This window comes from Oenanthe melanoleuca, chromosome 2 (genome assembly GCF_029582105.1).
Source record: "Oenanthe melanoleuca isolate GR-GAL-2019-014 chromosome 2, OMel1.0, whole genome shotgun sequence".
Classification (NCBI taxonomy): domain Eukaryota; kingdom Metazoa; phylum Chordata; class Aves; order Passeriformes; family Muscicapidae; genus Oenanthe; species Oenanthe melanoleuca.
The window spans coordinates 1,035,917-1,048,127 of record NC_079335.1 but is presented as its reverse complement, the minus strand read 5'-3'; the positions used below and the strand labels follow the sequence as shown (position 1 = coordinate 1,048,127).

The window sequence follows — 12,211 nt, the reverse complement described above, 5'->3', positions numbered from 1 at the left end:
TTTTTGGGAATTTTTTGGGATTTTTTTGGGATTTTTTAGGGTGATTTTTCGGTCGTTTTTCTTGATTTCACGCCGAAAAACCGTTGAGTTTCTTCTTGGACTGGCACCACAAGATGGGATTTTGGGAAGGATTTTTGGGATTTATTGGGATTTTTGGAGGTTTTATTGGGATTTTGGAAGATTTTTTTTTTGATTTTTGTAGATTCATTGGATTTTTGGGGATTTTTTTGCGATTTTTTGGGTATTTTTGGGTATTTTTTTGGGATATTTAGGGGTTTTTTGGGTATTTTTGGGGGGATTTTTTTGAGATTTTATTTTATTTTTGGGGATTTTTTGGATTTATTGAGATTTCTTTTGGATTTTATTTGAATTTTTGGGGATTATTTTGGGATATTTTGGGATTTTTGGGGCGATTTTAAAGTGATTTTTGTGGATTTTTTGGGATATTTAAGGGTTTTTGGGGATTTTTTTTATTTTCTTGGGGGGGAATTTTTGGAGATTTTTTTTATTTTTTTCTGACTTTTGGGGGATTTTTTTGGGATTTGTTGGGATTTCTTTTGGATCTTATTGGGATTTTATTGGCATTTTTTGGGGATGTTCTGGGATTTTTTTCTGGGATTTTTTTGGATTTTTTGGGAGATTTTTGGGGGATTATTGTGGATTTTTTGGAGATATTCAGGGGGGTGTTGGTGATTTTTTGGAGATTTTAAAAAATTTTCTTGGGCTTTTTGGGGGGATTTTTTTGGAATTTATTTGGATTTCTTTTGGATTTTATTGGGAATTTTTGGGGAATTTTTAGGGATTTTTTTTAATTTTTTGGGGGTTTTTTGGGTTGTTTTTGGCAGTTTCACTCCTTAAATTGTTGAGGTTTTTGAAATGGCACCACAAGATGAGATTTGGGGAATTGATTGGGATTTTTTTTGGATTTATTGGGATTTTAGGATGGTTTTCTGGGATTTTGGGAACATTTCTTGAGGTTTTTTAGGGTTTTGGGAAGATTTTTTGGAATTTTTTTGGTGGTTTTGCAGTTTTGGGTTTGTTTTGTGCCTAAAATATTCCTGGGATTTCTTTGGAGCTGCACCAGAATTTGATATTTTGGGAATTGATTTATTGAGATTTTTTAGGACTTTGAGAAGGTTTGGGGGGAGCTTTTGGAGATTTTTAAAAATTTTTCTTATTTTTTAATTTTTTGGTGGTTTTATTGGGATTTTTTGGGGAATTGATTTGGGGGTTTTTTTTGAGATTTATGGGAATTTTTTTAAAATTTTTTTGGATTCTTGGGGGATATTTTTAGGGAGCTTTTTTGGGATCTTTTGGTTTTTTTTTTTCATTTTTGGGAAGGTTTTTTGGGTTGTTTTTGGCAGTGTAGTGCCTAAATTTGTTGAGTTTCTTCTTGGAGTGGCAGCAGAAGATGGGATTTTGAGAAGCTTTCTTTGGGATTTTTTTTTTTTTAATTTTTTGGGGTTTTCTTTTGGAGATTTTTGGGATTTGTTTTTAATTTTGGGGAATTTTTTGGGGATATTTTTGGACTTCTTTGAGATTTTTGGGGGAGATTTTTTTGGGGGTTTGGGAAGGTCTTTTCCAGGCTGAAACATCCCAAAATTCCCACTTTTCCCCCCAAAAGCCCCCAAATCCCCATTTTTCACCCTAAAAATCCCCATTTTCCCTTTAAAATCCCCATTTTTTCCTCCAAATTTCCCAATTTTTCCCCAAATCCCAATTTTTCACCCCAAAAATCCCCATTTTCCCCTTTAAAATCCCCATTTTTTCCCCCAAATTTCCCAATTTTTCCCCAAATCCCCATTTTTCACCCCAACACCTCCAAAATCCCCATTTTCTCCCCAAAATCCCTATTTCTCTTCCAAAATGTCCAAAATTTCCTCTTTTTTTTCCCCCAAATCCCCATTTTTCCCTCTAAACCCCAAAATACCCATTTTCCCCCAAAAAATCTCCATTTTTCCTTCTAAAATCCCCAAAATTTCGTTCTTTTTTTCCCAAAACCCCCCATTTTTCTCTCCAAAATCTCCATTTTCCCCCCAAATCCCCACTTTCCCCCTCATAATTCCCATTTTTCCCCAAAACTCCAATTCTTTATCCTAAAATCCCAATTTTTCCTTCTAAAATCCCCAAAAATTCCCCTTTTTTTTCCCCAAAAATCCCCATTTTCCCCTCTGAAACGCTCCAAAATTCCTCATTCCCCCTCCAAATTCCCCCTGAAAATCCTCATTTTTCCTTCTAAAATCCTCTAAATTCCCCCTTTTTTCCCCAAAATCCCCATTTTTTTCCCCAAATTCCCATTTTTTCCTCCAAAATCCCCAGATCATCCCATTTTTCCTCCAAAATCTCCATTTTCTCCCTGAATATGCCCCAAATTTACCCATTTTTTCCCCCCTTGTCTCGCTAAGACCCCCCAAAATTTTGCCATTTTTTCCCCCAAAAATCCCCTATATTTTCCCCCCTAAATCCCCATTTTCCCCCCTGCAAATTCCCATTTTTTCCTCCAAAACCCCCATTTTCTCCCCCAATATGCCCCAAATTTCCCCATTTTTTTCCTCCTTAATCCTTCTTGTCTCAGTAAGACCCCCCCCAAAATTTTACCATTTTTCCCCCGAAAATCCCCATTTTCCCCGCTGAAAATTCCCATTTTTTACTCCAAAATCCCCATTTTCTTCCCCAATATGCCCCAAATTTCCCATTTTTTCCCCCTTGTCTCGGTAAGACCCCCCCCCCAAAATTTTGCCATTTTCCCCCCTTAATCCCCTTTTTTCCTCCCTAAATCCCCATTTTCCCCCTAAAAATCCCCTTTTTTTGCCCCAAAATCTCCATTTTCTCCCCAAATATGCCTCAAATTTCCCCATTTTTTCCCCCCTTGTCTCGCTAAGACCCCCAAAAATTTTGCCATTTCCCCCCAAAAATCCCCATTTCCCCCCCGAAAATCCCCATTCTCCCCCCTAAATCCACTTTTTTCCCCCCTAAATCCCCATTTCTCCCCCGAAAATCCCAATTTTCCCCCCGAAAATCCCCATTTTTTCCCCGAAACCCCCATTTTTTTCCCAAATTTCCCCCAAATCTCTGATTTCCCCCCAAAAATCCCCATTTCCCCCCCCAAATCCCCATTTTTCCCCCGAAAATCCCCATTTCCCCCCCGAAAATCCCCATTTTCCCCCCTAAATCCCCATTTTTCCCCCAAAAATCCCCATTTTCCCCCCTGAAAATTCCCATTTTTTCCTCCAAAATCTCCATTTTCTCCCTGAATATGCCCCAAATTTCCCCATTTTTTCCCCCCTTGTCTCGCTACGATCCCCCAAAATTTTGCCATTTTCCCCCCAAAAATCCCCATTTTCCCCCCCTAAATCCCCATTTTTCCCCCCAAATCCCCCTTTTTTTTCCCAAATTTCCCCCAAATCTCTGATTTCCCCCCTAAATCCCCATTTTTTCCCCCGAAAATCCCCATTTCCCCCCCCTAAATCCCCATTTTCCCCCCTAAATCCACATTTCCCCCCGAAAATCCCCATTTTTCCCCCCAAACCCCCATTTTTTTTCCAAAATTTCCCCAAATCTCTGATTTCCCCCCCAAAAATCCCCATTTCCCCCCCAAAATCCCCATTTTTCCCCCAAAAATCCCCATTTTTTCCCCCCAAACCCCCATTTTTTTCCCAGATTTCCCCCAAATCTCTGATTTCCCCCCCAAAAATCCCCATTTCTCCCCCTAAATCCCAATTTCCCCCTCGAAAATCCCCATTTTCCCCCCTAAATCCACATTTTTCCCCCCTAAATCCACATTTCCCCCTGAAAATCCCCATTTTTCCCTCCAAACCCCCATTTTTTTCCCAAATTTGCCCCAAATCTCTGATTTCCCCCCCAAAAATCCCCATTTTCCCCCCTAAATCCACATTTTTCCCCCCTAAATCCCCATTTTCCCCCTAAATCCCCATTTCCCCCCCCAAATCCTCATTCTCCCCCGAAAATCCCCATTTTTTTCCCCCAAACCACCCATTTTTTCCCCAAATTTCCCCCAAATCTCTGATTTCCCCCCTAAATCCCCATTTCCCCCCAAATCCCCATTTTTCCCCCAAACCCCCATTTTCCCCCCTGAAAATTCCCATTTTTCCTCCAAAATCCCCATTTTCTCCCTGAATATGCCCCAAATTTCCCCATTTTTTCCCCCCTTGTTTCGCTAAGACCCCCAAAATTTTGCCATTTTCCCCCCAAAAATCCCCATTTTTCCCCCCAACCCCCCATTTTTTCCCCAAATTTCCCCCAAATCTCTGATTTCCCCCTGAAAATCCCCATTTTCCCCCTAAATCCCCATTTCCCCCCCAAATCCTCATTCTCCCCCGAAAATCCCCATTTTTCCCCCAAATCCCCATTTTCCCCCAAATCCCCATTTTCCCCCAAACCCCCATTTTTTCCCCAAATTTCCCCCAAATCTCTGATTTCCCCCCCTAAATCCCCATTTTTCCCCCGAAAATCCCCATTTTTCCCCCCAAACCCCCATTTTTTCCCCAAATTTCCCCCAAATCTCTGATTTCCCCCATGAAAATCCCCATTTTTCCCCCCTAACCCCCATTTTCTCCCAAATTTCCCCCAAATCTCTGTTTCCCCCCAGGGTGACGCAGTGCCGGTACAAGCGCATCGGCTGCCCCTGGCAGGGCCCGTTCCACGAGCTCTCGGTGCACGAGGCCGAGTGTTCCCACCCCACCAAAACCGGGAACGAGCTGATGGAGATCCTGGACGAGATGGACCAGAGCCGCCACAAGGAGATGCAGCTCTACAACAGCATCTTCAGCCTGCTCAGCTTCGAGAAGATCGGATACACGGGTACGGGAGGGTCCCAAAATTCCCAAAAATCCCAGAAATCCCAAAAAATCACATGGAGTTTGTGATTTTCCTGAGGTTTTATAGAGGTTTTTTTCAGCCTGCTCAGCTTTGAGAAGAGTGGATACACCAGTATGGAAAATGCCAAAATTCCCAAAAAATCCCAAAATTCCCAAAAACCCCAAATCCACAAATCCCAAAAATCCCCAAAATCCCAAAAAATCCCATGGAATTTGTGATTTTCACGAGGTTTTCTGGGGGTTTTTTCAGCCTGCTCAGCTTTGAGAGGATTGGATACACCGGTATGGAAAATGCCAAAATTCCCAAACATCCACAAAATCCCAAAAATTTCAAATCCAAAAATCCCCAAAATCCCAAAAAATCCCATGGAGTTTGTGATTTTCACAAGGTTTTCTGGGGGTTTTTTCAGCCTGCTCAGCTTTGAGAATATTGGATACACTGGTATGGGTAATTCCCAAAATTCCTAAAAATCCCAAATCCACAAATCCCAAAAATCACAAAAATTCCAATTGAATTGGTGGTTTTCCCAACGTTTTCTGGGGTTTTTTTCAGCCTGCTCAGCTTTGAGAAGATTGGATACACCGGTATGGAAAATGCCAAAATTCCCAAAAAATCCCAAAAAATCCCAAAATTCCCAAAAATCCCAAATCCACAAATCCCAAAAATCCCCAAAATCCCAAAAAATCCCATGGAATTTGTGGTTTTCACAAGGTTTTATAGGGGTTTTTTTCAGCCTGCTCAGCTTTGAGAAGATTGGATACACCGGTATGGGAAATTTCCAAAATTCCTAAAAAATCCCAAATTCCCAAAAATGCAAAATATCCCAAAAATCCCAAATCCACAAATCCCAAAAATCCCCAAAATCCCAAAAAATCCCATGGATTTTGTGATTTTCTCAAGGTTTTCTGGGGTTTTTTTCAGCCTGCTCAGCTTCGAGAATATTGGATACACGAGTATGGGTAATTACCAAAATTCCTAAAAATCCCAAATCCACAAATCCCAAAAATCACAAAAATTCCAATTGAATTGGTGGTTTTCCCAACGTTTTCTGGGTTTTTTTTCAGCCTGCTCAGCTTTGAGAAGATTGGATACACCGGTATGGAAAATGCCAAAATTCCCAAAAAATCCCAAAATTCCCAAAAATCCCAAATCCACAAATCCCAAAAATCCCCAAAATCCCAAAAAATCCCATGGAATTTGTGGTTTTCACAAGGTTTTATAGAGGTTTTTTCAGCCCACTCACCTTTAAGAAGATCAGACATAACAGTATGGAAAATGCCAAAATTCCCAAAAAATCCCCAAATTCCCAAACCCAAAATCCCCAAAAATCCCCAAAAATCCCAAAAAATCCCATGGAATTTGTGGTTTTCACAAGTTTTTCTGGGGGTTTTTTCAGCCTGCTCAGCTTTGAGAGGATCAGATATAACAGTATGGAAAATGCCGAAATTCCCAAAAAATCCCAAAATTCCCAAAAATCCCAAATCCACAAATCCCAAAAATCCCCAAAATCCCAAAAAATCCCATGGAATTTGTGATTTTCACGAGGTTTTATAGGGGTTTTTTCAGCCTGCTCAGCTTTGATAAAATTGGATACACCGGTATGGAAAATGCCAAAATTCCCAAAAAATCCCAAATCCACAAATCCCAAAAATCCCCAAAATCACAAAAAATCCCATGGAATTTGTGATTTTCCCGAGGTTTTATAGGGGTTTTTTCAGCCTGCTCAGCTTCGAGAAGATTGGATAGACCAGTATGGGAAGTTCCCAAAATTCCTAAAAATCCCAAATCCACAAATCCCAAAAATCACAAAAATTCCAATTGAATTGGTGGTTTTCCCAACGTTTTCTGGGTTTTTTTTCAGCCTGCTCAGCTTTGAGAAGAGTGGATACACCGGTATGGGAAATGCCAAAATTCCCAAAAAATCCCAAAAATCCCAAAAATCCCAAATCCACAAATCCCAAAAATCCCCAAAATCCAAAAAAATCCCATGGAATTTGTGGTTTTCACAAGGTTTTCTGGGGTTTTTTTCAGCCTGCTCAGCTTCGAGAATATTGGATAGACCAGTACGGGAAATTCCCAAAATTCCCAAAAATCCCAAATCCACAAATCCCAAAAATTACAAAAATTCCAATTGAATTGGTGGTTTTCCCAACGTTTTCTGGGGTTTTTTTCAGCCTGCTCAGCTTTGAGAAGATCGGATACACCGGTATGGAAAATGCCAAAATTCCCAAAAAATCCCAAAATGCCCAAAAATCCCAAATCCACAAATCCCAAAAATCCCCAAAATCACAAAAATTCCAATTGAATTTGTGGTTTTCCCAAGGTTTTATAGGGTTTTTTCAGCCCACTTACCTTTAAGAAGATCAGACATAACAGTATGGAAATGCCAAAATTCCCAAAAAATCCCAAAATTCCCAAAAATCCCAAATCCACAAATCCCAAAAATCCCCAAAATCCCAAAAAATCCCATGGAATTTGTGGTTTTCACAAGTTTTTCTGGGGGTTTTTTCAGCCTGCTCAGCTTTGAGAAGATGGGATACACCGGTACGGGAAATTCCAAAATCCCAAAAATCCCAAATCCCTAAATCCCCAAAATCCCAAAAATCCCCAAATCTAAAAAATCCCCAAAAAAATCCCACGAAATTTGCGGTTTTCTGTAAGTTTTCTGTGTTTTTCCAAAGGTTTTGTGGCGTTTTCCAAAGATTTTGTGAGATTTTCTGAAGGTTTTCCAAAGGTTTTTTTGGTTTTTTTCTGAACACTTTTGGGTTTTCCAAAGGTTTTTTGGTGTTTTCCAAGGGTTTTCCGAGGTTTTCCAAAGGTTTTCCGGAGGTTTTTCGAGTTTTTTTCTGAATAGTTTTTGGGGTTTTTCCAAGGAATTCCAAAGGGTTTTTTTCAGCCTGCTCAGCTTCAAGAAGATTGGATACACGCAGAATTCCCAAAATCCCAAAAAATCCCAAAAAAATCCCATGGAATTCACGATTTTCCGAAGGTTTTCTGGGGAATTTTTGGGGTTTTGCCAAAGTTTTCTGGAGTTTTGTCAAGGTTTTCCCGGGTTTTCCAAAGGTTTTTTTGGATTTTCTAAAGGTTTTGTGGTGTTTTCCCAAAGATTTTTAGGATTTTCCAGAGGTTTTCTGGCGCATTTTTTGGGTTTTCTGAAGTTTTTATGGAGTTTTTTGGAAGTTTTTTTGGTTTTTTCAGAGTTTTTCTGGGGTTTTCCAGGAGTTTTTTGCGGTTTTTCAGATGTTTTCTGGGATTTTCCAAAGGTTTCCAAAGGTTTTCTTGGGTTTTCCAAAGGTTTTCTGAGGTTTTCCAAAGAATTCTTGGGGTTTTCCACATGTGTTTTTGGGTTTTCCAAGGATTTTTCCGGGTTTTTTTCAGGGTTTTCCAAAGGTTTTCCCAAATTTTCCAAAGGTTTCCCAGGGTTTTCTGAAAGCTTTTTTGGGTTTTCTGAAGGTTTCTTGAGGTTTTCCGGCTTTTTTTTTTTTTGGGTTTTCCAAGAATTTTTGAAGGTTTGTTGGAGTTTTCCAAAAGTTTTCCAAAGGTTTCCTGGGGTTTTTCAGGATTTTCTGCTTTTTTTTTGGGATTTTCTGAAGCTTTCCCAGGATTTTCCGAAGGCTTTTCCAGGATTTTTCCCGAGGTTTTCCAGGCAGGGAGCTGAAATTTGGAATTTCTCACTGAATTCTGGAAGGAATTTCTGGGATGGAGTTTGGATCTGAGCAGAGAATTTGGGATGGGAAAGGTTGGCCAGAATTTGGGAATTCCGAAGGAAAATGGGGAAGCCAGATGGGATCCTGTGGGAATTCCGGGAATTTTGTAGGATCCTGATGAATCCTGTTAGGATCTCATGATAATTCCGTGAATTTTGTAGGATAACAGAATTCTTTTAGGACCTGATCATGATTCCAGGAATTTTGTAGGATAGTGATGAATCCTATTAGGATTCAGTGAGAATTTTGGGAATTCTGTAGGATCGTGGAGAATCCTGACAGGATCCATTGATAATTCCCAGAATTCCATAGGATCCTGTTAACTTCAATTAGAACCAACATTGAGAATTCCTGACCACATCATCCCAGATTTTCCTGACCTTTTCCCAAATTTTTTTTCTGACCTCATCCCAGAGGTTCAGTTCTGCCTGTACCACACTGACAACTTCATTGAAGGGACTGGGATGGACTGGGATGGGATTGGGATGGAAAGGGATGGGATTGGGATGGAAAGGGATGGGATTGGGATAGGACTGGGATGGGATTGGGATGGAAAGGGATGGGATTGGGATAGGACTGGGATGGGATTGGGATGCAATAATGGGATAGGACTGGGATGGGATTGGGATGGGATTGGGATAGGACTGGGATGGGATTGGGATGGACTGGGATGGGATTGGGATCCTGGCTTTGAAGCATCCTGGTGAATCCAGTTCAGGATCTGGTGAAAATTCTGGGAATTCTGTAGGATCCTGATTGGATCCAGTGAAAATTCTGGGAATTCTGTAGGATCCTGGTGACTTCAGTTAGAACCAACATTGAGAGTTCCCGACGACATCATCCCAAATTTTCTTTTTTCCCAAATTTTCCTGACCTTTTCCCAAACTTTTCTGACCTTTTCCCAAATTGTTTTTTACCCCCCTCCAGAGGTTCAGTTCCGCCCGTACCGCACCGGCAACTTCATTGGGATGGACTGGGATGGGATTGGGATGGGATTGGGATAGGACTGGGATGGGATTGGAATAGGACTGGGATGGGATTGGGATAGGACTGGGATGGGATTGGAATAGGACTGGGATGGGATTGGGATAGGACTGGGATGGGATTGGGATCCTGGCTTTGAAGCATCCTGGTGAATCCAGTTCAGGATCTGGTGAAAATTCTGGGAATTCTGTAGGATCCTGTTGAATCCTGATTGGATCCAGTGAAAATTCTGGGAATTCTGTAGGATCCTGGTGACTTCAGTTAGAACCAACATTGAGAGTTCCCGATGACATGGTCCTAAATATTTCTGGTCTTTTCCCATATTTTTCTGGTCTTTTCCCAAATATTCCTGACTTTTCCCAATTTTTTTTTCCCATCCTCCAGAGGTTCAGTTCCGCCCGTACTGCACCAACAACTTCATTGGGATGGAAAGGGATGGGATTGGGATGGACTGGGATGGGAATGGGATGGGACTGCGATGGGATTGGGATCCTGGCTTTGAAGCATCCTGGTGAATCCAGTTCAGGATCTGGTGAAAATTCTGGGAATTCTGTAGGATCCTGATTGGATCCAGTGAAAATTCTGGGAATTCTGTAGGATCCTGGTGACTTCAGTTAGAACCAACATTGAGAGTTCCCGACGACGTCATCCCAAATTTTCTTTTTTCCCAAATTTTCCTGACCTTTTCCCAAACTTTTCTGACTTTTTCCCAAATTGTTTTTTCCCCTCTCCAGAGGTTCAGTTCCGCCCGTACCGCACCGAAAACTTCATTGGGATAGGACTGGGATGGGATTGGGATGGGATTGGAATAGGACTGGGATGGGATTGGGATGGGATTGGGATAGGACTGGGATGGGATTGGGATCCTGGCTTTGAAGCATCCTAGTGAATCCAGTTGAGGATCTGGTGAAAATTCTGGGAATTCTGTAGGATCCTGATTGGATCCAGTGAAAATTCTGGGAATTTCGTAGGATCCTGGTGACTTCAATTAGAACCAACATTGAGAGTTCCCGACGACATCATCCCAAATTTTCCTGACCTTTTCCCAAACTTCCCTGACCTTTCCCCAAATATTTTTTTTTCCCACCCTCCAGAGGTTCAGTTCCGCCCGTACCGCACCAACAACTTCATTGGGATGGACTGGGATGGGAGTTTGGGATGGACTGGGATGGGATTGGGATGGGATTGGAATAGGACTGGGATGGGATTGGGATGGGATTGGGATAGGACTGGGATGGGATTGGGATCCTGGCTTTGAAGCATCCTGGTGAATCCAGTTGAGGATCTGGTGAAATTTCTGGGAATTCTGTAGGATCCTGGTGACTTCAGTTAGAACCAACATTGAGAGTTCCCGACGACGTCATCCCAAATTTTCTTTTTTCCCAAATTTTCCTGACCTTTTCCCAAACTTCCCTGACCTTTTCCCAAATATTTTTTTTTCCCCTCTCCAGAGGTTCAGTTCCGCCCGTACCGCACCGACGACTTCATCACGCGCCTGTACTACGAGACGCCGCGCCTCACCGTGCTCAACCAGACCTGGGTGCTCAAGGCGCGCGTCAACGACTCGGAGCGCAACCCCAACCTGTCGTGCAAGCGCACGCTGAGCTTCCAGCTGATCCTCAAGAGCAAGGTCCAGTCCCCCATGGAATGCTCCTTCCTGCTGCTCGAGGGGCCCTACGACGACGTCAAGATCAACCCCGTCATCTACCACTTCGTCTTCAGCAACGAGAGCAACGAGACCGACTACATGGCGCTGCCCATCGTCGACTCAGTGGAGTGCAACAAACTGCTGGCGGCCAAGAACATCAACCTGCGGCTTTTTATATTCCAGATCCAAAAATAATAAAAGAACGACTTTTTTTGGGGGGTTTTATTTCTTTTTTTTTTTTTTTTTTTGGTGGGGGGGTGAGGTTTGGCGGTGGCGGTGTGGTTGGGTTGGGTGGAAGTGGTGGGTGGTTGTCGAGAGTGGTTTGGAAGAGAGAAAAATGGTTGAAATCATCAAGAGTTGGTTAAGATCTGACAGAAAGGGCTTGAAACCATCAAAGTTGGCTTGAATCCATCAAAAATTGGCTCAAATCCATCAAACATCGGCTCAAACTATCCAAAATTGGTTTGAACCCATCTAAAGTTGGGTGAACCAGTCAAAAGTGGGTTTAAACCATCAAAAATTGGTTTGAACCTATCCAAAGTTGGTTTGAAACCAACAAAAATTGGTTTGAACCTATCCAAAGTTGGTTTGAAACCATCAAAAATTGGTTTGAACCAATCCAAAGTTGGTTTGAAACCATCAAAAATCGGTCCAAATGCGCCAGAAGTTGGTTTGAAACCATCCAAAGTTGGTTTGAACCCCTCAAAAATTGCTCCAAACCCACCAGAAGTTGGTTTGAACCCATCAAAATTTGGCTTGAAACCATCCAAAATTGCTTTGAACCCATCAAAAGTTGGTCCAGTCCCATCGAAATCGGTTTGAAACAATCGAAAATTGGTTCAAATCTATCTAAAGTTGACTTGAACCCATCAAAAATTGGCTTCAAACCATCAAAAATTGTCTTGAAACCACAAAACGTTGGTTTGGAACCATCCAAGCTTGGTTTGTGCCGATTCAAATTCGGTTTGAAACCATCAAAAATTGGTCCAAACACACCAGAAGTTGGTTTGAAACCATCAAAAGTTGGCTTGAA

At 41.7% G+C, this 12,211-nt stretch overlaps 1 protein-coding gene across 1 annotated transcript in view; it reads left to right on the top strand.

Moving 5' to 3' along the window:
• Positions 1-11,389, top strand: part of ZFTRAF1 (zinc finger TRAF-type containing 1) — an 11,575-nt gene extending 186 nt beyond the window's left edge. The window contains exons 2-3 of the mRNA XM_056485045.1: positions 4,610-4,821; positions 10,982-11,389. Coding sequence (XP_056341020.1) covers positions 4,610-4,821; positions 10,982-11,373 — 604 coding nt within the window. The 3' untranslated portion in view covers positions 11,374-11,389. The remainder of the gene's footprint in view (positions 1-4,609; positions 4,822-10,981) is intronic.
• The last annotated feature ends 822 nt before the right edge of the window (positions 11,390-12,211 follow it).